Source organism: Meles meles, chromosome 17 (assembly GCF_922984935.1).
Source record: "Meles meles chromosome 17, mMelMel3.1 paternal haplotype, whole genome shotgun sequence".
Lineage (NCBI taxonomy): Eukaryota > Metazoa > Chordata > Mammalia > Carnivora > Mustelidae > Meles > Meles meles.
This window is the reverse complement of record NC_060082.1, coordinates 5,998,692-6,025,321: the sequence shown is the minus strand read 5'-3', so window position 1 is coordinate 6,025,321 and position 26,630 is coordinate 5,998,692. Positions and strand designations below refer to the sequence as shown.

The 26,630-nt window shown below is 48.6% G+C and overlaps 2 protein-coding genes and 1 long non-coding RNA gene across 7 annotated transcripts; 1 reads left to right on the top strand and 2 right to left on the bottom strand.

Annotated features, from left to right (window-relative positions):
• The first annotated feature begins 3,956 nt into the window (after positions 1-3,956).
• Positions 3,957-9,500, top strand: LOC123928019. Its single transcript, XR_006815584.1, has 3 exons — positions 3,957-3,985; positions 4,540-4,746; positions 9,026-9,500. It is a non-coding gene; the product is annotated as an uncharacterized LOC123928019 (long non-coding RNA).
• On the bottom strand, positions 5,820-11,098 carry FCRLB (Fc receptor like B). 3 transcript variants are annotated; one of them, XM_045983042.1, is made up of 6 exons: positions 11,068-11,098; positions 10,563-10,583; positions 10,015-10,269; positions 8,190-8,456; positions 7,123-7,401; positions 5,820-6,583 (listed from the first exon to the last, which is right to left on the bottom strand). In XM_045983042.1, exons 1-6 carry the CDS (start codon positions 11,096-11,098, stop codon positions 6,168-6,170), a joined length of 1,269 nt encoding a protein of 422 aa, XP_045838998.1. In that variant the 3' UTR covers positions 5,820-6,167. The 3 variants fall into 3 exon arrangements, with proteins under 3 accessions (XP_045838998.1, XP_045838999.1, XP_045839000.1); XM_045983043.1 differs by having other exon boundaries at positions 6,324-6,583; positions 7,123-7,268; XM_045983044.1 differs by lacking the exon at positions 10,563-10,583 and having other exon boundaries at positions 6,324-6,583; positions 7,123-7,268.
• A 7,442-nt stretch (positions 11,099-18,540) lies between these two features.
• FCRLA (Fc receptor like A) lies at positions 18,541-25,056 on the bottom strand. Of its 3 annotated transcripts, none has more exons than XM_045983131.1 (6): positions 24,963-25,056; positions 21,881-21,898; positions 21,477-21,629; positions 20,444-20,710; positions 19,690-19,974; positions 18,541-18,856 (listed from the first exon to the last, which is right to left on the bottom strand). In XM_045983131.1, exons 1-6 carry the CDS (start codon positions 25,039-25,041, stop codon positions 18,558-18,560), a joined length of 1,101 nt encoding a protein of 366 aa, XP_045839087.1. In that variant the 5' UTR covers positions 25,042-25,056; the 3' UTR covers positions 18,541-18,557. The 3 variants fall into 3 exon arrangements, with proteins under 3 accessions (XP_045839087.1, XP_045839089.1, XP_045839088.1); XM_045983133.1 differs by having other exon boundaries at positions 21,881-21,895; positions 24,963-25,041; XM_045983132.1 differs by lacking the exon at positions 21,881-21,898.
• Positions 25,057-26,630: the final 1,574 nt, after the last annotated feature.

Here is a 26,630-nt window from a genome sequence, read left to right as displayed (position 1 = left end):
CAGCACGAGCTACCAAGGTCTGTCTGGCTCTGAGAACCTGTTCTTTGCCAGGCAGAAGGACAACAGGGGCAGATGGAGACTGGTCCCACACCTGGATCTGTACTTCTCCAGGCTTTCGGACACACCTCCTGTGGACAAGCGCCAAAATATATGCCGGATAGCAGGACAACCGAGTCGTGGGTTGAGGTTGGTACATTACCGTTTGAGACAATTCATGATTTTTTCTGCTTCTCTTGATAATCGATAGTCCTAAAATGACTTTAGGTCACAAGCATAGTTCCAATTTATAAATTAGAATGCCCAGTTGTCCATGTTACTCAGACCCCAAACTTAATTCAGAGATAAGTCTGTCCTCCTACTTACCCTGCTCAGGTCCTGATTTGGGGAAGGAGCTTCACTGGCCTCCCTCCTGCTTTCTGCCTCTCCATCCTTTCCCCCTCCCTCTTTCATAAGGATATTTCCCCTGGGGTCTCTCCTAAGCCAAAGTTGGAGGGAAGAGAGAAGGGAGGATGGGTAAGGAAGCAGGAAGTTCTCCTGCACCTGGGCAGTTTTCTGCTCTCTGAACTTGGCAGGTCACTTAAGCCAATGCTCTTTCCTGTAGGGACCTTTGTGGACTTTCTGGGGTTGTTTATTTCAGAGGATGCTCCCCTCTGGCCCTGTGTTCAAGGCAGAGGCCTCATGGTCTTGCTCCCAGGCCTTCCCTGCCCCCTCTCCCCTCAGCTCCGGGAATTCAGATCCACCTTCAGCTTTTCTGGGACTTCAACAACCCCTCCTGGTGGTTTAGTACAGGAACCAAGACAACCCCATGACAGCTTGTAACCAAATTCAATTTCGTCTGCCTGGGATGCACCACAAAGACCATTTACTGAGACGCAGGTGTACAGCAAAGGAAAGGGTTTATTCCAGAGGCTGCTGAACGAGGAGACTGGAGGGCAAACCTCAAATCAGCCTCCTGGAGGAGGAGAGAAAGTCAGGGATATTCAAAGGCAAATGAAAGGTCCAGTTGCTGCCCAATTTGTCCGGCTTGTAGCTGGGATTAGTCCCATTAACCTTTGATTGCTGGTTCAGGCTCCGTCTTCCAGGAATCATGGAAATACACGCCTTGCTTTGCCCCAGGATGTTCTGTAGCACAGGCTGATCCCAAGACAGGCTCTTCTCTGCTATACAGTCAAACTCTCACCATAACCTCCTGAGGTGCGAGTCAGGCTGGGTGCCCTGTGTCTCCCAACTGAACCCATTTCAGAGCTCCCTGAGTGACCCTGTGGGCATTTTCATCGTTAGGCTTGAGGAAGACATGGGGACTTCCCACACCTTCACACTATGAGGAAGAATTGTGATGGGAACTTGTATCATGGCAAAGGAATCTCTTTACACACCCCCTCTCTTCCTTGTGCTCCTCCATGTGACTGCGGTGTCCAGAAGGCAGAGAACAGATGCTCCTCTGTAAATTTCCTCTGTAAATTGTGCATGTGATAATCTGGTTTCAGAATTTCACATCTATTGTGTCATGAAATATCACTGTAGACATCCCGTCACGAGTGCAATTGCTTGATTGTAAAAAATAAAAATAAAATCCTTCCTTCCTGCCTTTTTCCCCCCAGACAGGCCCCCCTGAGGAACTGTAATCAATTGTGGGTCCCATGTACTAAAGCAGAGATAGAGCAGCTGGAGATGCACTCAGAAAAGCCAGGATAGAGAAGGAACTCCGAATTAGGGATGGTTGCAAACACTGGGAAGAAAAAAAAAAACCAACAAGAAAAAGAGTCTATCGGGGTGCCTGGGTGGCTCAGCGGGTTAAAGCCTCTGCCTTCGGCTCAGGTCATGATCCCAGGGTCCTGGGATCGAGCCCCGCATCGGGCTCTCTGCTTGGCTGGGAGCCTGCTTCCTCCTCTCTCTCTCTCTCTGCCTGCCTCTCTGCCTACTTGTAATCTCTATCTGTCAAAAAAATAAATCTTAAAAAAAAAAAAAGAAAAGAAAAAGAGTCTATCTTTGATAAAACCTAAACGTGACCCACTCAGAGTCTTTAAAAATCTGTGAAGGGCTCACAAGAGGGTCAGGAATCAGATTTGTTCTGTGTCCCCCTAAGGAGTGCAGTGGATAAAAGCTATAACAAAACCATTTCAAATCACATTTGAACCCAAGTCTGAGCTCCTGAGCCAGGGTTCTAAACCTCTATGCTCCGCGACCTCTGGGTCCAAAGCTGATTAGTTTGGCTGTTACAATTTAACACGGTACACTGGGGGCATATTCAGTCTAAGAGAGGGGAAGAACGATCATCTCCCACATGCCCGCAATAAGATTGGCTCCTTTGAACTGAAAAAGATGAAAATGTCTGATCTCTATTCTTCCGCCTTGGATCTTAGTGGGACCAGGGATATACAATTATATGAAGCCTCTCACTATGAGGAGGGTTTGAGCATGGAAACCAGTTACCTTTGCAGGTATGGTGACTGGGGAAGGAGCTAACCCAATGTGGGCTAACTGTAGTATATGTTGGAGATAAGAGCTCTACTTGGCAGAAAGTCTGCTCTTACTAAGTAAGTAGGGTCAGGAGTGCATTTCCCTTAGTTAACTATGGACCAGGAGCAGGTAATTCAGAAGATGGGTGGGGCAGCATCACAAACAGGGGCATTGGCTCTGGGCTGCTACCTAACACTAAGTCAGTAATGGTTCAGGATCCAGTGGGAACACTGCACAGTGGGTAAAGAGTTAAGAGATTCTCTGGGTCAAATTAAGAAAGAAAAGTATGATGGTGCTCTCTCTAGGCTAGGGTAGGCGAGACAAGCCTTCTCATGCATATCTAGCAGAAATTCAAATTGTAACAGTCTCTTTAAGGGATAATTTGACAACATCTATTAAAATGCAATATAAAATCCAACAGTTTTTCTTATAGGAGTTTATCCCATAGATCTATTCAAAGACAGGCATAAAGATGTAGGGGAAGGGCACCTGGGTGACTCAGCTGGTTAAGCTTCCGGCTCTTGATTTTGGCTCAGGTGATGATCTCAGGGTCATGTGATCAAGCTACATAGGGCTCTGCACTCACTGGGGAGTCTGCTTGAGGATCCTCCCTCCCTTTCCCTCTTCCTCTCCCCGATTGTGTTCTCTCTCTCTCAAATAAATAAATAAATCTATCTTTAAAAAAAAAATCTAGGGGTAAGGATATTCACTGCAGTATCATGTAAAACAGCAGAAGTTTAGAAATAATCTAATACTCTGTCAGTAGGGACTGGCAGATGTCATCTCTCCAGGAAATGACTTGTGGACCCCCACGTTGGGCTTAGTGTCCCTTCTCTGTGCTTCTAAGCATCCTAACATCCTCTGTATTAAAACTTCTGGTAATGAAAGGATTCATTTACTTGTTTGTGTCTCCCTGTAAGGTTTCTCTTATTTCCCTCATTTTGCAGATGAGGACACTTGGGCTCAGAAGGCCTGAGCAGCGCCCCCCCACCGTGGGGGGGGGGGTGCTGAGGCAAGAGGATATGACAAGGCACAGAGGTGGGCAAGGTGCTGTGTTGGGGAGAGAGCGAGGGCTCGGTGTGACTGCAGTATACAGGGTGAATGGGTTCCATGGGCCATGATAGGGAGTTTCGACTCTAACCAGAGGATTTGATTCAATCTCTTAGGGAAAATGTCATCAGTGTAGAACCCAAAGTGTTTCTCCTTTCCATAGAGTTGAGATGAGATAAGAAACAGACTCAGCGAGGCTGAGATCCAAATGGAACAACTTGCCAGGATTCTCTCTGCTCTCTGATAACAGACAGTTGGGTTCCTTTCCTGGAATCTGGTTTAGAGTCTGAGACTTGAGTCTAAGACACTGAACTGATCAGAGAACCAGAGAGAAGCAACTTCCTCCTCGGGATTCTCCAGCATTTTGCTGCTATCCTTGCTACTTCAGAATGAGCTCTAAGCTCTCCTTGGGAAGCCTGCGCTAGCTAGTCTTCTGTTTCCTTGAACGCATGTTGGAACTTCGACCGGAAGCTGGGTGAGGTTATTTCTTTTTCCACCAGAAGGGCATGGCCAGTAGGCTGCCTGTCTGATTATTTTCTGCTATTTTCACAGTGTAGACCTTCCTGGAGATCATTAACAGGAGTAGTAGGAGATGATCTATGAGACCTGGGGGCTTAAAACAGAGGGCAGGAGGGCTATGAGTCAATCCCTCTTGCCCCTGGTGAGACAGACAGACAGACAGACAGACAGACACACACACACACACACACACACACACACACACAGAATTTGCAGCATGAATGACTTCCATTCTAACGCTTAAACCTTATTCTTCCCCATCTCCCACATCTCTGGTGCAAAAGTGAGGAAAGTGACAGGACAGGAAGGAAGAGGTGTATTGTGGCTACTAACGGGATGTGAGTGAAGGAGATACTGCCCTACTAGATCTCTTGTGAGTGGCTTTTTCACTTTTTTTCCTCTCTTGACAAATGATCAACTGGTTTCTTCAGTTCTGGGGGTTTTTGACTTGCAATCCTTTGATTCCCAAGCTTCATGGCACTAAAGCCAGTCACTTCCTGTCTAATTCAGAGATGGCAGAAACATCAGCAGAACGAAATCAGAAGGAGGAAGGACGCTCGCCCCCGGAGTAGCATGGGATTAGCCAGAACTCTAGGAGAGTTCTCAGAAGAGAGATGAGCTTGTATCAGAGAGCTGGAAACCAGATCCACCGTGATTCTTGAAAACCAGAACCCAGTACTGGATTATAGGGGCCCGGACATGCCTTCTCAGAAATAAGTAAGTGTCCACTGAGATCTGTTTAATTGATTTTTCTTTTCTGATTTTAAATTGGCATCTCCTCCAATAAGGCTTTTTGATGCCTTCAGTAAAGAATGCTTCCAAACACCCATCCCAAATATCCAACAGGTTGAAGAACTTCTTAACAAGACTTTTTACTTCTTCATGTTCATCTCCTGTCATCTTGTCACTGAAAGTCATCTCCCCCCACAGAAACACACACAATTCTCCAACAACTCTCAAATTATTTGCAGCTCTACAAACACACAAGTCTCCATGTGTTTGTTTCCACAGTCCACATACCCGACTCCCAACCTTTTTCACAACTCCACTTGAATTCTTACTTTTTTTTCAAGATTCAGCTTCCTTCTCTGAATTCCCCTGTTTCAGAGAGCACGTATTACATTGCATTGTAATTTATGTGTGTACCTGCCTGCCTCTCTCCCTGTACAATTTTAATGACTTTGTAGTAATAGGGTGACGAGTCATACTAAGAAGAGTATGATGAAGGATGTTGATGTCATTCTGGTTGATCACTCAAAAAGAAAGGGGAAATTGGGTTTTGACAAGTTCAAGTAGACGTGAAAGATGGGAGGGTTGAGTTGCTATCAGTTCTTAGCCTTAACAGTGCACTTACTTAATGATGGGTGTGGACCCCAATGACCTTCTGGGAACAAAGCACACCAGCCCCGAGGAGAACAAATGGCTCTAGCAGGCGGAAGGGGACTCAGGGAAACCCGGCTTGTAATGAACACATTCCTGAGATCACAACTGACACGGTGTCTTGCTTTTTTCCTTCAAGTAACTGTGAAATCACCATGCAGGATGGTATATGGACCAGGTCATGCGTGTCTAGGTGTGTTAGGGTTGAAGTGGCTCTTAGGGAAGTAAAAAAACAGCTAGAAACTAGAATTCAGCAATTTTCAGGATCTGTCTTAAAACTTCCTTGAAAGAATTTTCTGAATCCAAATAATACCGCTTGGTTTAAGTTCTGGCTGAAGTGAGTCTGGCCAGAGCCCACCCGACTGTCCAGATCCACGGGGGCAGGAGGAGCCAAAGGGCTCATTGTCTCAATGACCGGAAACACCCGACTGTTTCCTGTGCTGCCGTGTGTACTGGGTGGGCATCTGTGAAAAGCTAAGGGTGACTAAATAAACTTGCCAACAGAAGGCAAGTAATAGAAAGGGAGTCCTGAGAGTGGAGGAAGAGACCTGAGGACCAGCTTCGCGCTTGCAGATGCTCAAGAAGATGCGACCCCAGATCGACAGCCACCACACTTTATAATGCGCCTTTACCGTCACCGCCAAACAAAGCACGGAGCAGAGATGGCTTCTCGGCTTCTCGGGGGTATTTGCAGGTGGGAAGCAGGGGAGAGGAGAGGCAGGACCCTGGGGGGGGGGGACAGGAGTGCCCCCGCCCCCTCAGCTCTCCACAATAGTGGTCTCCGGGGTTCTCCGGCTCACGGCAAAGTGGGAAGTGGGGGTCCCCAGCGTTCCCCTGTGCTCTGGGAAGGCCTGGGGCTCCTTTAATTCCAGGACCACCCGGTTCAGAAGGCCCTTGAGCAGCTGCATTTCTTGGAGCAGAAGGTCCACGTCGGGTTTCAGGGCTCCAGCGGATGGTTCCAAGGGCGTGGGCTGGGCGCAGGCCGGCGGCCCCGCTGTGGAGGCTCCGCCCGCGGGGAACTGCAGCCCCGGTGAGGTGGTGTTCCGGACGGAGGTGGCCGACGGGGCCGATCTGGACACCGGGGGCTTTCTGAAGGAAAGCGGCTGGTTACCCGGCGCCAACGTGGCAGCCTGGGGGACTGCGGCGGTGGTGGACGCCAAGTCCGGCGGAGAACCTGCGAACGCAACACGCGGCTCTCGCACAGCCTGCGGGGGAAGCGGGGCCCACGGGCCGGAGGGGAGTAAGGAGGGCGGGGATGGAGCGGAGGGGAGAGGGAGGGGTGAAGAAGAGGGGATGGGTGGAGAGGAGAGAGAAAAGGGGTGGGTGAGGAGGGCAGAGGGGATGGGGTGGAGAAGAGCGAGGGATGGGAGGGGTGTGAAGGGGTTTAAAGGATGGAAAGGAGAGAGGAAGGGGAGGGGTGAGAGGTCGGAGGGGAGGAGGTGGAGAGGAGGAAGAGAGGGGGGTGAAGAGGGCTGAGGAGATGGGGTAGAGAGGAGAGAAGGGAGGGGGGGGAGCAGTGAGGAGGGCGGAGGGGGAGGCGTGGAGAGGAGAGAAGGGAGGGAGGGGAGCAGTGAGGAGGGCGGAGATGCGGAGATGAAGCTGGGAGGGCAGCGTGACGCGAGGGAGACTCGGGGTGCGGAGGCGGGGCTGCCCACTGCGGCGTGGGGTGGGACGGGTTGGGGGGAAACGTGCGGGGAGGGTGCGGTCACTCACCGCGCCCCGCAAGCTGCAGCCAAGGGCTGCGTTTCCGGACGCTCCTCGTGGCGGTAGCGGCCTCGCACCAGTACGACTCGAGCTCCTCGACCTCGGACTCGGGGACCGTGTACTCCGCGCCCCAGTCGAAGCGGCGCACGGGGCGACTGTACTTGTAGAAGGCGAACTGCAGCGGCGTGTCGCGCTTCTGCGGGTGCAGGCGGGTGTCGCAGCGCACGGCCACCCCGCCGCGGGCCTCCGCCCGGCCCGTCACCCTCAGCACCGGCGCCGGGAACAGCTCTGCGGAGAGGGGTTCCGGAGGCTGAGGGTACACGGCGGGCCGGCACAGGGGTCCCAGGGGACGAGGTCTCGCATGTCCACGGTCCCGCGACCCTTCTGTCCTTCGGGTTTCCCGCGAGGGCTCCCCGCGGACCAGGGCACGGAGAAGGGGTGGGAGGAGGTGTGTGTGCGTGCAGAGGGAGGGGGAGGACTTCCGAAGTGTGGGGCCAGGGGCCGAGGCCTCGAAGGACGAGGAAAGCTCGCAGGGGAGTCGGGGGGGGGGGGGAGCCGGCAAGACGCTTCCTGTCACATCCCGACTGACACCCAGTTTGATCCCCGGACTAGAAGGGGTGGCCGCGTCCGCCTGGCAGGATGCTCGGAGCCGTTCCCTCGCCCCACTAGTACAGCGACCCGGACCCCCGCCGCCCTTTCTTCCTGGGACTTGGATAGAGCTGCCCCCGATGTGGAGTTCACCCGGAGTAAGAAGCCGGGGCTGTGCGGAGGGGAGGGAGACACTCGTCCCCTCGCAGGCTGAGCAGCAGGGGCGCCTTCACAGCTGAGGAGAGGCGAAAGCTTCCGTGCGTTCCGTACAATGCGTTCCCCCTTCTTTCTCCCTTCCCCAAAATTTAAACCCTCAGAAAGGTTGTTTCGACTCACCCTACAGCATCTCCACTTCCGTGGGCTGGGGGAGAAGTCTGTCTCGCGGCGGCTACTTGAACCTCCTTCCTCCCGCCCCCCCCACCTTGGTTCCCGTCCCAGAATTTCCCAGCGCTCCATTGCCTCCCTCCAGGGCCCCAGGTGTTCCCCACCTTGCACGGTCACGGCCGCCTTGGCGGAGAACATGGGCGCGCTCTCCACGGGGATGCGCATGGTGCCCGAGCACTGGTAGCGGCCACTGTCGCTGGCGCGCGCCTGCGGCACCGTGTAGTTGGCGCTGGAGTGGAAGTAGCGCACCGCCTTGCCGTCGTGGTAGTAGTGAAGCTTGTAGACCATCTTGTCGTACCAGCCGCGGCAGCGCAGGACCAGCGGCTCGCCCTCGAACACCGCCGCGTAGGGCACTTGCAGGATCAGCCAGTCTAGACAGTCACCACAGACCGGCCTGATCCCCAGAGAAGTCCAGCCCTGGGGGGTCTCCTGTTCTCCTCGGCCTCCCTGCTCCCCGTCCCTGCACGGTGGCTCGCCTCCTCCCCACTTATTACGCTGCAGGCGGGCGCCCCAGGAGCCTCAGAGCTGGATGCATTGGGAGGCGAGGGGAGAGGAAAGCAAACGGCCACGTCTGCCCTTAGGGATTAGGAAGGCAAAGATGCCTGGTTCTGGGTTCCAGCCCCATCAAAGAGTAACGGCCAACAGGATCAGGTTTACACTCCCCAGGATGCCCTAGGGGCCTTCTTCACCTGGGCCCTGCTTATCTTCCCAGGACCACCTCAGTATTGTCCCTTGCCCAGTGTCTCCCTCACTGTCCCCACCTGCCACTCCTAATGCAGGCTACATGCAACCACGCCCAGCATACATGTTGGGATAACTGTACCTGCTCTGTGCCCCGGGCCTTTGTACCTGCCAAGAAGACCCCCCCACACACACACACTCTGTTTTAGTTGAGACCTACTTGTCCTGTAGGTCTAGCGTTAGACATTTTCTCCTCCAGGAAACTTCCCTAACCCTGCAGGACAGGGCAGGGCATCTCCCACAGCACCTCACATTTACGGATCACCATCGTCGTCATACCTGATCTGTTCTGGACACCATCTGAGAAAGAACTGCGAGCAACAGCCCCAATCCGTCTGCTACGCTATTCCACAGTCGGTAGCCACCTGCTCTCATGGCCAGTGTCTTATCTGAACTATCAACTTCCAAACAACAAACCAGAGAGTACAGGCAGGAGGTAGATGTAGATGCTACGGGAGGGATGATCTTTGAATCCTGAATACAAACCGTGGCCCATCAAGCTAAGATGATGTGATGTTCCCTATCTAGCAGCTAATCCTGTACGCTAAAGAATGAGCTATTGCTGTTTTCTTATCCTGCTTTGAAACCCTTACGTGACTCCGGGAAGTCAGTTTCTGAATTGAGCTCTATGTACACGCGTATGTCTGCAATAAACTTCTGAGCATTTTTTTCCACGGCTGCCCTCTTTTTTCCCTGACAACGTGTTGTAATTCATTTTTCATCCTCACAACAACCAAAGACACAGATACAATTATTGTCCCTGTTTTGCTGCTGGAAAGCACAGAGAAGCATCGTGCTGTTCATCAGGAGTAATCCTCCCAGCTGCACACAGCCTGCCCAGGGACCCTCACTCCCTACCCCCCTTGCACTCCCCGACCTTCGCTGACCCCTCCTCCAAAGTTCCCTGTCCAGTACCCCAGGCCCTCAGAGCCTCTGCCCTTCTGAGCTAGTCTCATAAATAAGCACAAAGGTTTATTGCCTCCCACTCAGGCAGAGGGGTGAGGGGACCTTTGGGGTCAGACAAGCCTTACCGCCTCTCTCACAAAGCGCCATGCAGGCCTCCACAGCTGCAGAGACACCAGATAGTCCCCACTCCGCACCCCAGAGAGAGTGGCCCAATGTTCTCTCCCCCTGGAGGGCCAGTAAGGCCAGGGGAGATGGGCAGAGCCCCGCCCCCAGGTCACTCACCGTTGGAAACAGAGAGGTGGATGGGGTCACTGACAGGTGCTCCCTGAGTCTGGCATCGATACACCCCTGGTGTCTGCACCTCAATGCTCTTCTTGTGGGAGGGCAGAAGGAGGTGGCCCGAGTACCAAAGAGTGCTGATAGGCCGGAGCTCCAGAAGCGGAGGGTGGTACCCATCACAGCGCAAGGTTACCCGCTCCCCCTTGAAGATGGTGGTCCAGGGAGGGTGTAGAGACAACGTGGGCTTCTCCAGAGTAGCTGGGAATGTGTGGGAGAGGGGCCAGTGTGGGCCAGAGAATCAAGGCGAGGTGCCCAGAGTGTGGACCCAGCCCACATGACCACACCGTCCCCGTGGCAGGACACACCACACCGGACCGCAAGCTCCCAGGACCCATTTCGAAGTGCTTAGAAGTAAGAGTCACAGGGATTGAGGAGACGTGGGAAGAGACACTGTCCCCCAATGGCCAGGAAGTGGGGAGTGCCCAAGCAGGTCACTTGGGGGGGGGATGTGGAAGTTGCCAAAAGTTGGGCTGAGGAATGTAAAGACTCACCAGCTCGCCCGCCGCTTGGGACTGCAAAATGAGAATGAAGGAGAATGTCAGGGATGAGAGGAAAGTGAGGTATCTCTTCACCAGAGGAAAAACTCCACGGGTCTCAAGACTTGGTTTTCTTCTGCTTTTAGTTTCCCTGGATCTGAGAAAACCCCCTTCTTTTTTTTTTTTTTAATTTTATTTATTTGACAGAGATCACAAGCAGGCAGAGAGAGAGGAGGAAGCAGGCTTCCCGCTAAGCAGAGAGCCTGATGCAGGGCTCGATCCCAGGATCCTGGGATCATGACATGAGCCAAAGGCAGAGGCTTTAACCCACTGAGCCACCCAGGTGCCCCAACCCCCTTCCCTTTATCCTCGAAAAATAGTGAACTGCTGTTTGGGATTGGGGACTATCACCCAACACACACACACACACACACACACACACACACACACACACACACACTCTGGTCCCCTCTCCCCTACAGCCAGTCCGTATGCTGTTGGTGGTGCACCGAGGACTCACCTAGGAGCACAAGGTTTATCAGTGCCCACATGACGGACCTGCCCTCAGCAGCTGCAGGACGACGTCTGCAATACGTTTTTAAGTGCTTTGTTCCACCGCTGTTCTCTTTTTTCCTTAACACCATGTCATAAATTCATTTTTCATCCTCACAGCAACCAAAGAGGCAGAGACAAGTAATGTCTCCATTTTACTACTGGAAAGGCTGACCAGTGCTGACCACTGAGCCCTGGGGGGGACATTGCTCTTCTCTCACCCATTCTCAATTCCTGAAGATGGTGACTGGAGACAGTAGGACGTGGGCTGGAGAAGGGTCAGCCCTCAAGTGTCCCCAGCACCAGGCACCGTCTTCCCTAACACCCCTGAAGCCACCTCACTTCTCAGTTCATCCCCAACCCCTAGAGAGAAGGCATTCGGAGCAGAGTTCATGCCCTCTGCAGCCTAAGAAAGCCACATCTAACCCCAGATGGTGACAGGTGACCCTGTCCCTGTCAGGCTCCCACTGACATCCCCCTCCCATCCCACCTCCCCCCACCTTCCAGCTTGGCCCTATAAGCCTCAACTGATGGAAATACCTCCCCATGTCCTCAAGGTCTACCTGGGGTCTTTATTCTGCTCATTCCCTGCTGGTGCGAGGCCTTGGGAGGCTGGCCCTGGGGTCCCTGTCCCCAGAGCTCACAGCCTCCCGCCGATGAGTGGACAGAAGGGTAGGACTCGCCAACCACCTTCCCTGTCACTGTTTTCTGAAGTTCCAGTAAGAAGGGAACTATAAGGCATCCCCCCTTCTTTCTCCCTTCTTGAAAATTTAAATCCTCAGAAAGGTTGTTTTCGACCCACCCTACAGCATCTCCACTCCCTCGTGCCTTCCTCCCTCTAACCATCCCTGAGAGCCGCCCCCCACTAGCACCCCAGCCATGCCCCAGTGCCTGGACTCCTTACCTGATGGAGAGAGGTCACTGCATCAGCCCCTCAGAAACTTCTCAGATCTGACCTCCCAGCTCTAATTCTCCTGCTTTGAGAGCCATGTGATCATACCCTAAGCAATGGGGAACCTGAATTCTCATGTAAATACTTAATGAATTTTCCAACCTGATTGTATGTCTCCTTGGGCCGTCTCCTATCCTCACCTGTGGTCTTAGAGTACCAGGCACCTTTTTCCTCCGGGACTGTGGCAGAGAGGAAAAGGACTATTAAACTCTGTCAACTCCCTTAAACAGTCTTCTCCCTCTTGCTTGCTGATAGCCAAAACTCCACTCCGAGAATTCCCTTCTGGTTGTGCTTTTTATGGCAGCTTTTGTTAAAAATGCAAGTGCCCTGGTGGCTCAGTTGTTAAGCATCCCAGGATTAAGCCCCACATAGGGCTCCCTGCTCTGCAGGAAGTCTGCTTCTCCCACTCCCACTTCCCCTTCCTGTATTCCCTCTCTCACTGTGTCTCTCTCTCTCTGTCAAGTAAATAAATAATAAAATAAAATATTTTTAAAATGCGAATGACTCTTAGGGAAATGTGGTTGGTCATTTAAGGTAGGCTGGGCCATTTCAGATCCTGTTTGTGAACAGATTTTAATAAAAGACAGATAGTCATATGGATCTGAAGAGCAGGGACCTGGTTACACCAAATTTTCATGAGGTGTATAGTCTTCCTGAAAATCTCTAGGCTCATCGACAGACTTCCTGTCGTACTGTGCTCAGAATCTGGCTTGAAGCATCTCCCACCCAACATATCTTTATTCTGGGCTTCCTCTGCATTTTCCCCCATGTTGAATCTTTTTTTCCATCCAAGACTTTTCCCAGCAGAATTTCTAATTCTTCACCCCTTTACTGTGCAGAGATGTAGCAGTTATCATTTGTTCCCTGAGCAGTTCTTGGAAGCCCATCATGATGTAATTTGTGGACAAGATACGCCATCTTCCTCTAAGAATTTGGATGGCCAAAATGTTCTCAGTGACGGTGACGGTGCCGCTGCTGCTGACCGTGATGGCGCCTCCTTACGCTCCGTGAGTGCTGGAGCAGGGAGCGCCTGAGCCTGCGGACACCCCATTCCTGCGTTTAATCCCGACAAGGGACCGTTGAGGATGGTGATTAGTAACCGAGGTGATAGAGCTGGGATTTGAGGAGAAGTCTATCTCACTCCAAAACGTGCGCTGTCTCCCCTGCTCACGGCAGTTTGTCACCCCAGACTGTTCAGGTCCCCTCTCCAGGTCTATTATTTCTTTTTTACCTCTATGCACACTACCCTTCTCCTCTGCCCCCCACGAGTACCCATGGCGTGATGCTTATCAGATGTACCCGATACACACACATGTTCATCCCTGAGGAATGTCTCGTGTTATTGATATACATAAACGGTATTGTGTTCTAGGCATTATTTTCTTTTAGAGCAAAAGCCAGAGGTAAGAGGAGTTTCCCCAGTCCCCTTTCCCCCCCGCTTCTATGAGAACTGGGATATCTCATCTCATCTTCTCTGGCCCTCGGACTGGGATTTATACCATCAGCTTTCTTGCTTCTCAGGTCTTTGGACTCAGACTGAATTATATCTTCTTGGGTCTCCAGCGATAGACACGCAATTGTGGGACTTCTCAGGCTCCATAATCTCATGAAGCAATTCCTCATTTTCTCTCTCTCTCTCTTTCTCTCTCGGCCTCTGACAACCGCCGTTCTACCATCTGCTTGAGTCTATTTTAGATTCCACACCTAAATAATATTTGCCTTTCTGTGTCTGGCTTATTTTGCTTAGCGGAATGTCTTCCAAGTTCATCCATGTTGTTGTGAATGGCAGGACTTTCACACATGCACACACAAGTCTCACGTTTCCTTCACCCCTTCATCTTCGAAAGACGTTTAGCATGTAGGTCATTCCCACACTTTGGCTACTGTGAACAGTGCTGCATCGAACTTGGGAGTGCAGATATCTCCTAGAGATAATGATTTTGTTTCCTTTGACTATGTCTCCAGAAGTGGGATTCCTGCTCATAAGATTGTTCTTTATTTTTTTAAAAAGCTTTTATTTGTTCATTTGAGAGAGAGAGAAAGAGCATGCATGAGGTAGGGGGAGGGGCAGAGAGGGAGGAAGAGTCAGACTCCTCCTGAGCAAGGAGCTGGACTTGGGGCTCCATGCTAGGACCTGGACATCATGATCTGAGCCAAAGGCAGATGCTTAACCATATGACTTGCCCAGGAGACCCGTTTGTTTTTTTTTTAAGATTTATTGATTTATTTGAGAGGGAGAGAGAGAAAGAGTGAGTGAGCAGGGGGAGTGACAGAGGGAGAGGGAGAGAGAGAATCTCAAGCAGACTCTACTCTGACCACAGAGCCCTACAAGGGGCTCAATCTCATGACCCCAAGATCATGACCTGAGTCAAAAGCAAGAGTTGGCCGCTTAACCCACTGCGCCACAGTTGTCCCTCATAAGATAGCTCTATTGCTAACTCTTTGAGGAACCCCCCGGACTGTTTTGCACAGTGGCTGCCCCAGTTTGCACTCCCACCAGCAGTGTACAGAGCTCTCTCTCCTCCAAATCCTCATCACTACTTCTGACTTCTTGTCTTTTTGATACTAGCCGGTCTCGCAGGTGTGCAGTGTATCTCCTAGTGGTTTTGATTTGCATTTTCCTGATGACTGGTGATGTTGAGCGCCTTTTCACATACCTGATGGCCATTTTTTGGTTTTATTTTGAGAAACATCTATGCAGGTCCTTGCCCATTTTTAATTCAAGTTATTTGGGTTTTTTGCTATTTAATTGTAAGAGTTCCTTATATATTTTGGATGTTAATGCCTTATCAGTAAACGGTTTGCAGGTATTTTCTCGTTTCATAGATTTCCCTTTCACTCTGCTACTGTTTCAATTGCTGTGCTGTTGCTGTGGATTTTTTTTTCCCTCACAGATGTATAACGGAATAAAGGAACATGTAGCACAATCAACTTATGACTTTATAAACTTCAGTTGAACTCTTCTTTGAAAACCGAGGTCATGTTAAATTTTTTTTTCTATAGCACTTTTTTTTTCTAACAACACAATACTCCATATATAAATGTCAAATTAAATGAAGGTTCTTCAGTATTGAAAAAAAAATAGCTATTTTGTCTGACCTGATTAAGACTGGGGGAAATGTGTGAAACACACACAGTCATGACTTTCAGGTCAACAAACAAAGGTTCACCAAATTCAGTAATACTGAGGGTACACTGGGGCAGTCTTTAACAGGTTGGCATGATTACATGAAGAGGATCAATAAAGGAAAACTACTCCACATAGTAGGTAATGAACTTGGCTTTTTTTACCTCTGAGAAAAAATAAAGGCAGCAAACACATAGGAATTTGAAAATAATTTAGAGAATATATATATTTAAAGGAAACCTAAATTCTTACTCAGAGAAGATTTTTAAAATTACTAATAATTTATATGTACTGGGGCACCTGGGTGGCTCAGTGGGTTAAAGCCTCTGCTTTCGGCTCAGGTCATGATCCCAGGGTCCTGGGATCGAGCCCCACATTGGGTTCTCTGCTCAGCAGGGAGCCTTCTTCCCCCTCTCTCTCTCTCTGCCTGCCTCTCTGCCTACTTGTGATCTCTGTCAAATAAATAAATAAAATCTTTAAAAAATAATAATAATAATTTATATGTACCTATGTGTTTCTCCCTTGTGGTCTTCCCAGTCAGCCCGTCAAGGTAACTAGTACCCTGACCTTGGTGTTTCCATGTTCATGCCTTTTAAAAAGGTTTATCCTATGCTAGTATAAATGCCTAAACAATATATTCTTGTACAAGTTTTTAAATTTCTATGAAAGGTATCTTACTATGTGGTATCTTCTGGGACTTGCCTTTCCCCTCAATGTTATATTCCTGATATTTTTTATGTTGCTTCATTTTAGCTATGGTTTAATTTTTTACTGTTGTATAGTATTCCACTCTGAAAATAGCACACTTTTTCCATTTTTCTGTTGGTGGACAACTGAATTGATTCCAAAGTTTTGCTTTTACAGATAGTGCTATTATGAACATTATTATACTTGTCTTCTGATACACATACACTAAAATTTATTTTGGACATATACACCCAGGCATTGGATTCAACTCCACAACATAATGGATATGCTTGCTATCTAATGTCGACTTCAGAGACAAAAATCTAACATGGCTCCATTGGGACTTCTGTGGGCTACAGAATCCTAGACTGCACAGGCCATAAACCCGACCGAGTGTAACAATTCATCTTCCCCCCACCCAAACTACCCAGGCTAGAGGGGCAGAAGGAGACAAGTAAAAGCACCCCCCCCCCATTCTTTCAGCTCTGTTCTTGCCTTACCCCTGATGATGGGAGATCCTGTCCTTGAGGCTTCCAAGTAGTTGACTAGGCTGTGTCCCCCAGGGCAGAGTCTGGAGATTTTGCAGATGTCAGACATGCCACTCATCCTGTAAGGTCCAGCTTAATTTCGATCTTATTCTAGGTATTGTCCCTTATCCTGGCCCAATTCAATTCAACTAACAGAATTTTAGCACTTAACTATACCTCATTAAGCTAGACACCAAAGAATCAATGTGGCACAAAGAGGTCAAGGAGCTCTCAAAGAGCTCACTCTCCAAAAGAAGTAAGATTAAAAAAAATCAGATGCAGTGTGATGATAGAGGTGCACGTAGGCACATGGATGAGGAGTGCAGAGCTGACACACTGACACTTATCTCAGTCAGCTGTATCCATGACTTCCTTCCTGGATCTCTGATAGCTTTTCTTATCTGTACATAAATTCTTTTTTTTTAAGATTTTATTTATTTATTTGACAGAGAGAGAGATCACAAGCAGGCAGAGAGGCAGGCAGAGAGAGACGGAAGAAGCAGGCTAGCAGGCTCCCTGCTGAGCAGAGAGCCCAATGCGGGACTTGATCCCAGGACCCTGAGATCATGACCTGAGCTGAAGGCAGAGGCTTAACTCACTGAGCCACCCAGGCGCCCCTGTACATAAATTCTTTATTCTCATGAGAGCTTGCATTCATGACAATGGTACCATTCGCTGAAATCAACCCCACGTGAAATGGTTCTAACATAGTATCTTTGGAAGTATATCCAGCATGGTCCTCTGGCAATTGAGCTTCCATGTTTTCAAATCCACCAAAGCCATGAAATACCTCTGGTCATCATTTCTTGCAACTCCCATTCACACAACTGTGAGTTGATCCTCTCAGGCGCAAAGACGTTTATCGGTCTTTACCAGTTCCCAACTGCCTCCTGATCCTTCCCCCTGAAGGTGTTAGGAACCACCATAAAACTTGCATTTTGGAGAGTGCTAGGAACCACCATAAATCTCATATTTTAATATCCAGCATGATTCTATTCCTTTGTTTCCTTGTGGCATGTCTGGAGTGATCACATGTGAATTTTTGTAAATCACTGTGGGTCAGTATCACATAGAATAAATGGCACAAAGAAAGAATAAGGTGGATAACATCGTACCACATGATTTAGGATAACATGGTAGAATGCTCATTGACTGAGGTCATTCTAAATTGGTGTGCAAACCCATTGGCCAAAGTTACTGTAGAGTCTGTCAATCTATCTTTCATTGGCTGTGACTATACAATAGAGTCCAAATGTAGAAAAAAGCATCATTATGGTACCAAAATAGACTCAAATATGTCTTTAAAAAATATTTCAGAGGCAAGTATATTAAAACCAATATTTGCTGTTTTGGCAATGTTATGCTTGATCATGTATTTCTGAGTTTAGTAGGATCCTGTGGGAAATTTTCACATACTCTCCTTTTGTTGCTTTGTGGAAAAGTGTATTACTGCTCCTCTATTCCAAAGTCTAAACCCTCTGTAGACAGAGACACTATCTAATCAGTATACTTAACATAGCACAAATTTTGATAGGTAGTGGAGGCCAACAAAATACCAGCATGTAATTAATATTTGCTGAATGATGCTCGAGGGGGCGGCAAGTAGAAGAAGCAAAGGACCACCGCAGAGTCTAACACCTAGTTTCCACAAGGCTGAGGTTTCTTAATCTCAGCACTACTGACCACTTTGGGCCAGATAATCTTCTGTCGTGGGGGCTGTCCAGTGTGTTATCTGATGGTTAGCAGCACCCTTGGCTTCTACTCACTAGATTGCACTACCCCCACAACATGAAGACCAAACATGTCTCTAGACATTGCCAAATGTCCCCTTTGGTGGGGGTGGGGGATTGCCTCCAATTGAAACTGCTGCATTAAATCCATCTCACTGATTTTCTTTCAGTCACCAGATTCTGGTCTGGGCAAAGGAAGGTAACTACGGCTCTACAGAGATCAGGACTTATGTCATGTTATGAGCGAATATAAAATTATGGCTAAATTCTGAGGATCACTCTGTGCACATTTATTTATACTCACCTATCTCTGTTACTCTAACAAAACACTGGGCAATTTGTAAGACTATTTATGTGTGTGTAAAGGACAGAAAGAGAAAAGTAGAAAAAGTCGAATTTATTGGGAGTAGTTGAGCAACACTGCAAGTGAATTATTTACTCATATTTGGCAGAACCCGTTGTGGTCTCAAGCTTCAGGAGGGCAGATAAGTTCCTCAGTTCTGTGACCAGGTGACCAAGGAGAGCTCTCATATCCTGCATTTGCTTGAGAAGAATGCCCATCTGGTGATGCAGATGGGGATCTGGCACCTGCGCAGGAGCGGAGAAGCCTGGATCCTTCGAGGGGGTGGACAATGGAGGGTGAGGTCCAGGGGAGGCTGCTGGAGTAGGTTCTGGAACAGCTGATTTCTGAGGAGCTGGATTCAAGGTGGGGGGTGCAGTCGAGCTGGAGGGACCTGCATTTTGGGGTAAGATGCACATATTATCAGACTGAAGTCTGACTCTGGCCCTAACCTCATATTCATGGTCAATCTTTCTTGTTTTCTGAAAGTGGCTGCAGCAGAGAACTGAAGACCCCCTCGTGGTCAAAATTTGAATCTGAAGCTTGGCTACCTCAGTTTGAAAATCTTTAGTGATGAGGCTTCATCATTATAGGGCTATAAATATTAGCCAATTCTTACTCTATCAAGGCAGAACCTAATTCTGGACAGTGTGGATGTGGTAATTGGTTCTAGGTCAACATCTTCACTGTATATGACATTAGTGTAATTCCTTGTCTTTGTGCCAGCCTTCAGTGTTTTGAGGACACCTCCACTGGCCCCTTGAGTCATCTCCTCTTCAAGATGAGCATCTTCTGCTCCCTCCATTATTTTTCTTATGACATGGCTTCAAGCCCCTCATTGCCCTGGTTACCACCTCCTCTGGATGTATTATTTCAGTTCACGTGCAGCCTTTTTAATTGGGGGTCCCTGAACTAAACATAAACTCCAGACTACCTCATCTTCATTCTAGATACTGTATTCCTGTGGACTCCCAGAGTTCATGTAGGGAGCAGAAGGTCTATGGGGCAGCAGCTGTGGAACTGGCTCAGGTTTTGGTTTGGTGAGTTGTACACTGTGGTCTGAGAAAGAAGTTCCCTATCTGTGTTCTTTTCCATCCCCAGGGACTCTGGCTTATTGTTCCTGACTCCTCTGTGTCCTTCTTAACCTACTTATACCAAACTCCAGCTCATGGGTTCAATCTTTTCCCTCACTTTTCATACACATCCGACAAACACGCACTGACTTACCCTGCACCCGGATCTCCAGCTTGGAGCTCTGTTTCCAAACTTGGTTGTCCTCAGTGGCTGCCTCACACCAGTAGGACCCAGAGTGTGCCTCTGAAGCTGTGGGGATCTGTAATTCTGGGGAGAGGCCTCTGTCCCGCACTATCCTGCTGTCCTTATAGAAGGAGTAGAAGAGGCGGGCGGTTGACCTCTGCAGGGGCAGTTTTGTCTGACAGCTCAGGGTCACCGGGTCTCCCTCTTGAGGCTCAGCTGAGGGGGTGGCTCTGAGAAGTGGGACTGGAAATAGTTCTGAGGGAGAGAGAGGTGAGAAAGAAGAGCTCAGCCATCATACATTCAGCTGGACCCATGCCAGGCAAAGAACCCAGCCCAGTTTCTTCCCTCTATTTCCATCAGTAATAAACACTCTTAGCAAAGCAGGATCTGAGCCTTTCATGTCTTCTCTCTCTTCAACTAAACAAGATTAGGAAAGACCCAGAGATGGACAAATCTGACAATAGTCCAGATGCCCAATCAGTGAACACTGAGAAGCATGGATCTGTAGGACAGAGCTGTGGGAAGCATACTGGACTTGGAGAGGGCTGAATGACTTGAGAACGTAATACTGAGATGCTGTCCCTCCTGAAACCCAACTTGGGCATTTGCTAGCAACCTGTTCCTTAGCCTTCAGTGATCTTGCCATCTCCAGTGACAGACAGTCTTGGTCCCTCTGTGTCTCTCCACCTGCCCTTGCCATAATGACATTCCCTTCAGCTCTCACCTTGGACCTTGATGGCCACAGGAGATGCTGTTTCTGGGCTCCCAGGACCAGGGTTTCTGAAGATACCACTGCAGTGATAGTGCCCGCTGTCAGCCTCTCGTACCACGGCAATGGAGAGTTCCCTCTTGGGTCCAGGAGGACCCATTGCTGAGCCATCTCGGTAGAAGGTCACTTGGGTCAATGGCCAGTCTTGCCAGGCCTGGCAGCGTAGAATCAGTGGGTCTCCTTCAAATATAGGGCTGACTGGACCTTGGAGGATCAGCCAGTCTGTGGCCCAAAGCAAGAGTTGAGTGTGACCCACTGCCTTCCTTGGGAGTTCCCTGTGCTACCCACATAGATTCCCCCCTAAGCTTTCTCTGAGAGTCCAGGTAATTCTTGCCCCTAGTTGGGAAAGCAGAACAACTTCTTTAAGGACTAAGACTGAGGGAACCCTGGCTTTTGTGGACTGAATATGGCGAAGAAGGCACAGTAGTCCCCCCTCATCCACAGTTTTGTTTTCCATGGTCAACTGCAGCCCAGAAGCAAATGATCCTCCTTCTGATATATCACCAGAAGATCAATAGCAGCCTAACACTACCTCACAAGGCTTAGTCATTCCCCTCCCTTGCCTTATCAAGTAGGCATTTTGTCATCTCACATCATCACAAGATAGGTAAGTATTAGTATAATAAGGTATTTTGAGAGAGGGAGAGACCATTCTTAAAACTTTTACCATAGTACATTGTTATAACTATTCTATTATTAGGTATTGTTTCTAATCTTTTGCTGATCTCTTGCTGTGCCTAATTTATATTTTATCATAGGTATGTATGTATAGAAAGAACAGTATATTTAGGCTTTGGTACTCTCCGCAGTTTCAGGCATCCACTGGGGGTTTTGGAACATATCCTCCATGGATAAGGGGTGGGAGGAGCTACTGTATCTCATCCCATGGCCAGTTTCCTAGGGGCAACTTCCTGAGTGGGTTGGCGGGCTAAACAGGCAGGTTTGGGAAATGGGAGAAAGAGAAGGCCTGTACTTCCCGAGACCTCACCGTAAGACACAATCAGATGGAAGGGTTTACTGAAAGTGTAGCCCTTGACCTGGAAGTCAACTTCCCTTGGGGCTGTGAAGTCCTCCTGGGAATCGCAGCTGCTGTCCTGGGTCCTGACCGGTCCTTCACATTGCAGCATCTCAAAACCGGCAGCTGAGGAGGGCATGGTTTGAGAATCAGAACACAATGTTGTGACTTGGAGGAAGAAGACAGAAGACTACCCTCCACAAGGGAAGCTCCAGGGGAATCATCCTTTTTAGAATGAAAAGGGGAAGATGCCAAAACCCATACGGGTCTCTTGACCCAGTACTTTTAACTTGATTCACTGGCTTTCCAGGGTTTTCGGTGAATGGACTGTGATATGAGGAAGAGGGCAGGGAGAGAATGGCAGAACGTGAACTCACCAGCATGACATCCAGCTGCTGGCACAGGAAAACAGAGGCCAAAGGCAATGATGACCCCAGAGCAGGCAGACACAGGACACAAGGGAAAGGCAGATGATCAGATTTTAACACTTACTGGGAGGTGTTTAATGTACACCACACACCACGAGACACTTGTACACATGATTTTACTTAGTCCTAACAAGTTTTCAAGGTATGTGATTTCATGCCCCATTTTATAAAGTTAAGAGAAACAGGCTTAGAATAGTTCAATAACTTACCCAAAATTTCAAAAGGAGTAGGGAATGGAGCAAGAAAGAAAGGTCGTCTGAGTCCAAAATCAGTGTTCACTTCACTGTTTAGACTTGATCAGCTGTAGGTCTCAGACCTTCCTTGGGGGTTTCCTTCCAGATTTTCATTCTCTCAAAATTCTGTCGGCTCTTCATCCATGAATATATTATCTACCGATGAGCTTTCAGTATCTGGTGGTGTCTCCTCGTCCCTTGCTCCCTCCTTTCAGGTCTTCATTTTTCAGCTATATGATGCCCACTGTCCCTTAAACTTTCCATGGCAGCTGTAGAGCCCTTCCAATGTCCTTCTCTCTGCTCCAAATCTCCGTTCCCAGTCTGTACTGGTAACTGTGGAACCATTCTTTCTCTGCTTCCAGGTTGAAACTTCTCACTGCTTCTCCTCCTTCTATCGCTTCGCTCCATGGTTGACTCAAGCAAGGTAATTTCCATTCTTCCCATTTTCATTCCTGCTTCTTGTCCCTTAATCCCTCTCCCCTTCTTCCGGCCCCGTAACCATTCCCATATACTCAATCCTTCACTCCATTCTTTCCTGACCCACTTGCCTTTATTCCACTCCTGAAAGTCCAAAACTCTTCTTCGACCCTGTAACTTCCCCCAGCAAGGTCCTTTTCCACTTCCTAATTCTCACTGCATCAGTACCAGGTGTTTTCTTTAGATCTGGCTTCAGCTCCCTTCGCCACACCGCTGCTACCTTTTTCAGTTCCTCTGCTATCATTCAACTAGACTCAGCCTCCACTCTGTTTTGAAATGAACTTGTGGGTTGCCAGGCACTTTCACTCAGTAAGTTATGTGGTAGGTATTAGGCTCATTTTATGAATAAGAAAATGGAATTAGAGGGGCACCTGGGTGGCTCAGTTGGTGAAGCATCTGCCTTCGGCTCAGGTCATGATCCCAGGGCTCTGGGACTGAGATCTGCATCAGGCTCTCTGCTCAGTGGGGAGTCTGCTTCTCCCTCTCCCGCTACCCCTCCCCAACCCCAGCTTGCGCTCACTCACTCTCTCTCTCAAATAAATAAAATCTTTTTTAAAAAATAAAATGGATTTAGAGTTATAAAAAGTGAATTTTCCAAGGTGACATAGAGCTAGTTAATAGAAGAAGAACGGCAAGAAACCAGAACGTCTGGACGCACTGATTCTTGCCACGATATCAGTGCTGTGTCTTCATACAGTCACCCAGTCCTGTTTCTACTTCAATAAAAGGATTCAACAATTTTTTTTTTTGGTCAGGGACAAAGCAGATGCTAAAAATTCAAATATAAATTTGACAAGGTTAAAAAACAAAAGCAAAAACAAAAAGTGCTGTCCCTGTCTACAAATAATTCAGTTTAGTGGACAGCAAGGTCATATGAGGAGATGATTTCATGAGGAGGAAGGTAATAACAAAGACATGCAACAGGCAGCCACTGGGACAGAAAGAAGGACTCAAAGAAGCTTCCCTGGAAGATGGCACCCATGCAGAATCTTCAGGGGGTGCCTAAAAGTTTGTGAGTGAGAGGGAATGGGGCCGTGGAAAGAGTTCATTTCAAGCAGAGGTAGGAGTTTGAGCGCAGCTTGGAGATAGGGAAGAACGTGGTGTGTGAGTGGATAAATACGAGCCTGTTGGGGTTTGTTACAGCATAATACGCAGGCCCCCAGGATAACAGCAGAGGCTGCAGGGTTAAATACCAGGCGATGGTGGGCCTTGTGTGCATTGGCTGCAGAGCACAGAATCCATTTCAAGGGCACAAGGCTGAGACACGGAGGTTAGTCAGGAAGTTACTGTACTATCCAAAGTCCGCAATGATGAGGGCTTTTCCTAGCATCCTATTAGTTCTGTCTCAGAACAGTGTAGAAGATACACTTTGCCGAACTTGCTGATTGATCATATGCAGAGAATGAAGAGCGAGGAGTCTAGGTGTTCTCCCAAGTTTTTAGCCTCCATGTCTGGGTGGGCGTTATGAACTGAGACAGACACAGAGAAAGATGAATTTAGGGAGAGGTAAGGGCCAAGAGGACAGCTCTGGTCATACTGGACTGAGATACCTGTGAAACATGCAGATAGATACATCTTATGCAAAGTTGGATCTTTGTGAAACTCAAAAGCACAATTAGGGTTGGTGATATGACTTTGGACTCTTAAGTAGATAGCTGAAGTGGTAAAAATGATACAGATAAATGAACTCACTAAGGAGATTGTGTAAAGAGTGTAGGGTAGGGATGCAGAAATGCAGCAGTAGAAAACACCAGCCTATAAGGGGAAGAGAATAGAAGCCACCAAAGAGACAAAGACTCGTACATGGAATGCAAGGAGACAATGGCATGCGGAAGTCAGGCAAGCAGAGAATGCCGAGAAAGAATAAGTGACCAGCACTGCCCAGTGCAGCAGACACGTCCAGCAGCAGAAGAACTAAAGGGTGGACAATGGCGCAGTCAATATGGAAGTCATTGCACCCTAGGCAAACTGTTTCCCGTGGAAGCCAGACTGGGAGCACTGAGGTATGAGTGAGAAGTGAGGAAGTGCAGAAAGCAAGTGCAAACTACTCTTTCAAGAAATTTGAGAAAAGGAAGGAAAAGGGTTGAGATGGTAGCTCAATAGGGTATCACAGTCAAGGACACTTTAAGAATGGAAAAGGCTTGAAGATTTTTATATTCAGAAAGAGCCATTCAATCCAGCACACCAGACTTTCTAATACCTATCCTTCATTTCCCACCAGCACATTGCTTCTTTGGGCCAAAGTCAGTCCACGTATCATTCCATTGATCAAAGTCAGGCATATCTCCAGTCCCACACCAACGTTCAAACATATCACTTACCCAGTAGCATCTGTACTGCCCAGAGCATGGTAGGAGAAAAGTAGAGGACCCCAGCTGTGAGGACAGAGCCCAGCTTCATGGTGACTCTGTTTAGGTCTTCTGCAGCCTCTAACACGCTGATTTTCATCAACATGAAACCTCTCAAATTAGAAAAGAGGAAGTAATCTAACTGTCTCATCTCCTTGCATCTGGGGCCTATTTTCAACTTCGTGATTGGCTTTCACCAGATTTGGCTAGGTTGGCCCCAGCATCATCTACACCCTTAGGGCTGTGGATGAAGTATCAGCACTCTCAGTTGTTCAAGAACTCCCCCACAGAGCTCAGAGAACTTCCCAAGCACACAAGTGTCTGAAATCCTTCTGGACTTCATGACACCCTGGGAAGGGCCAGTGCAACAGCCCTTCATTTCACTGGTGAGCCAGCTGGGGACAAGAGGGAGGAAACACGGGAATTCACTGGGAGAGCAACGATGAGAATTCATGTCCTGCCCTATCTTGCTCCAAGGCCTCCATGTTTCTAGTGACCAGACTGTCAGAGGGGGAAGTAGGTTGGTAATGGCACCCGATCAGGTATCAGATTAGTCCCTTGGGCGCTTCAGCCATCCAAAGCCCACACAAATTTGTACGCAAATTTCTCTAGACTCATGTCTCAGCTCTCCATTTCTGCAGTAAGATTAAGGCTATTTAGCCTCAGAGGAAATCTGAGTATGAGGCAGGGAGAGTCCCCTGGGAAAGAGGAGAGGAAAGAAGAAAACTGACTTCCAGTGGACATAGCAGTAAGCCCAGGGCTCAGGCTCAGGGCCAAAGCTTGAGCCACTGATCCTGGGGAAATTAGAGACAGGAGGCATCTGATAGCTGGAGAAACCTAAGGAGACTCAGGAACAAGGGTGATATGGAGGCTATAGCATCTCTCTGTGGCTCCAGGTGGCCTTATGGGGACTGTTGTCCTTGCCTCTGAATGTTTGCTGTTGGATTGAGTCCTCCTTAATGGCAAGGCTCATACCTCTTGTCCCAGGGACGACACTCCTTAACCCTCCCCATCACGATACTCACCATGAGATAAAACAAGTCATCAGAAATGCAGTCCTGCTTGAAGGCAGAAGGAGGGCCAGCATGACCCTTCAACCGTGCAAAAACCACAGATCAGAACAGACATATTAGCAACATGGGCATGAGAGAACGGATATTTCTCTATCTAAAATAAGTGCTTAGAATAAATTTTCCATTATCAGAGAGGCATATATTTTTGTGCAGGTGGCCCCAGGGAATCCATCGGGGGTTGAATATGGGCGTGGGGAGAGTCAGTGAGGCAGTAAGCCTTGCAGCTGACGTGATGTGAAAGACCCAGCAGCCTCAGAAGAGGAAGAAAATTCTTGGCCAGACCTGATCAAAATTAAGAAAATGAAATGTGTTTATACGGACCTCCACTCCTAATACTCCCTAGAACAGAGTCTCAAAGTTAGATAGGTCTTCAAGGGGCTTCTCAACCAACCACAAAAATCTTTCCCCTCTCACGCCACCCACACTATCATACCTGCATCGAAACCCTCTTCCATACCACCTGCATCAACTCACAAGACCTCAATATGAGAAGCAAAAAGGCCTCTGAAGACATGGGGTGAAGCTATCATATTCTTCACACTTAAATTCCTACTAAGGCTCTGGGAAA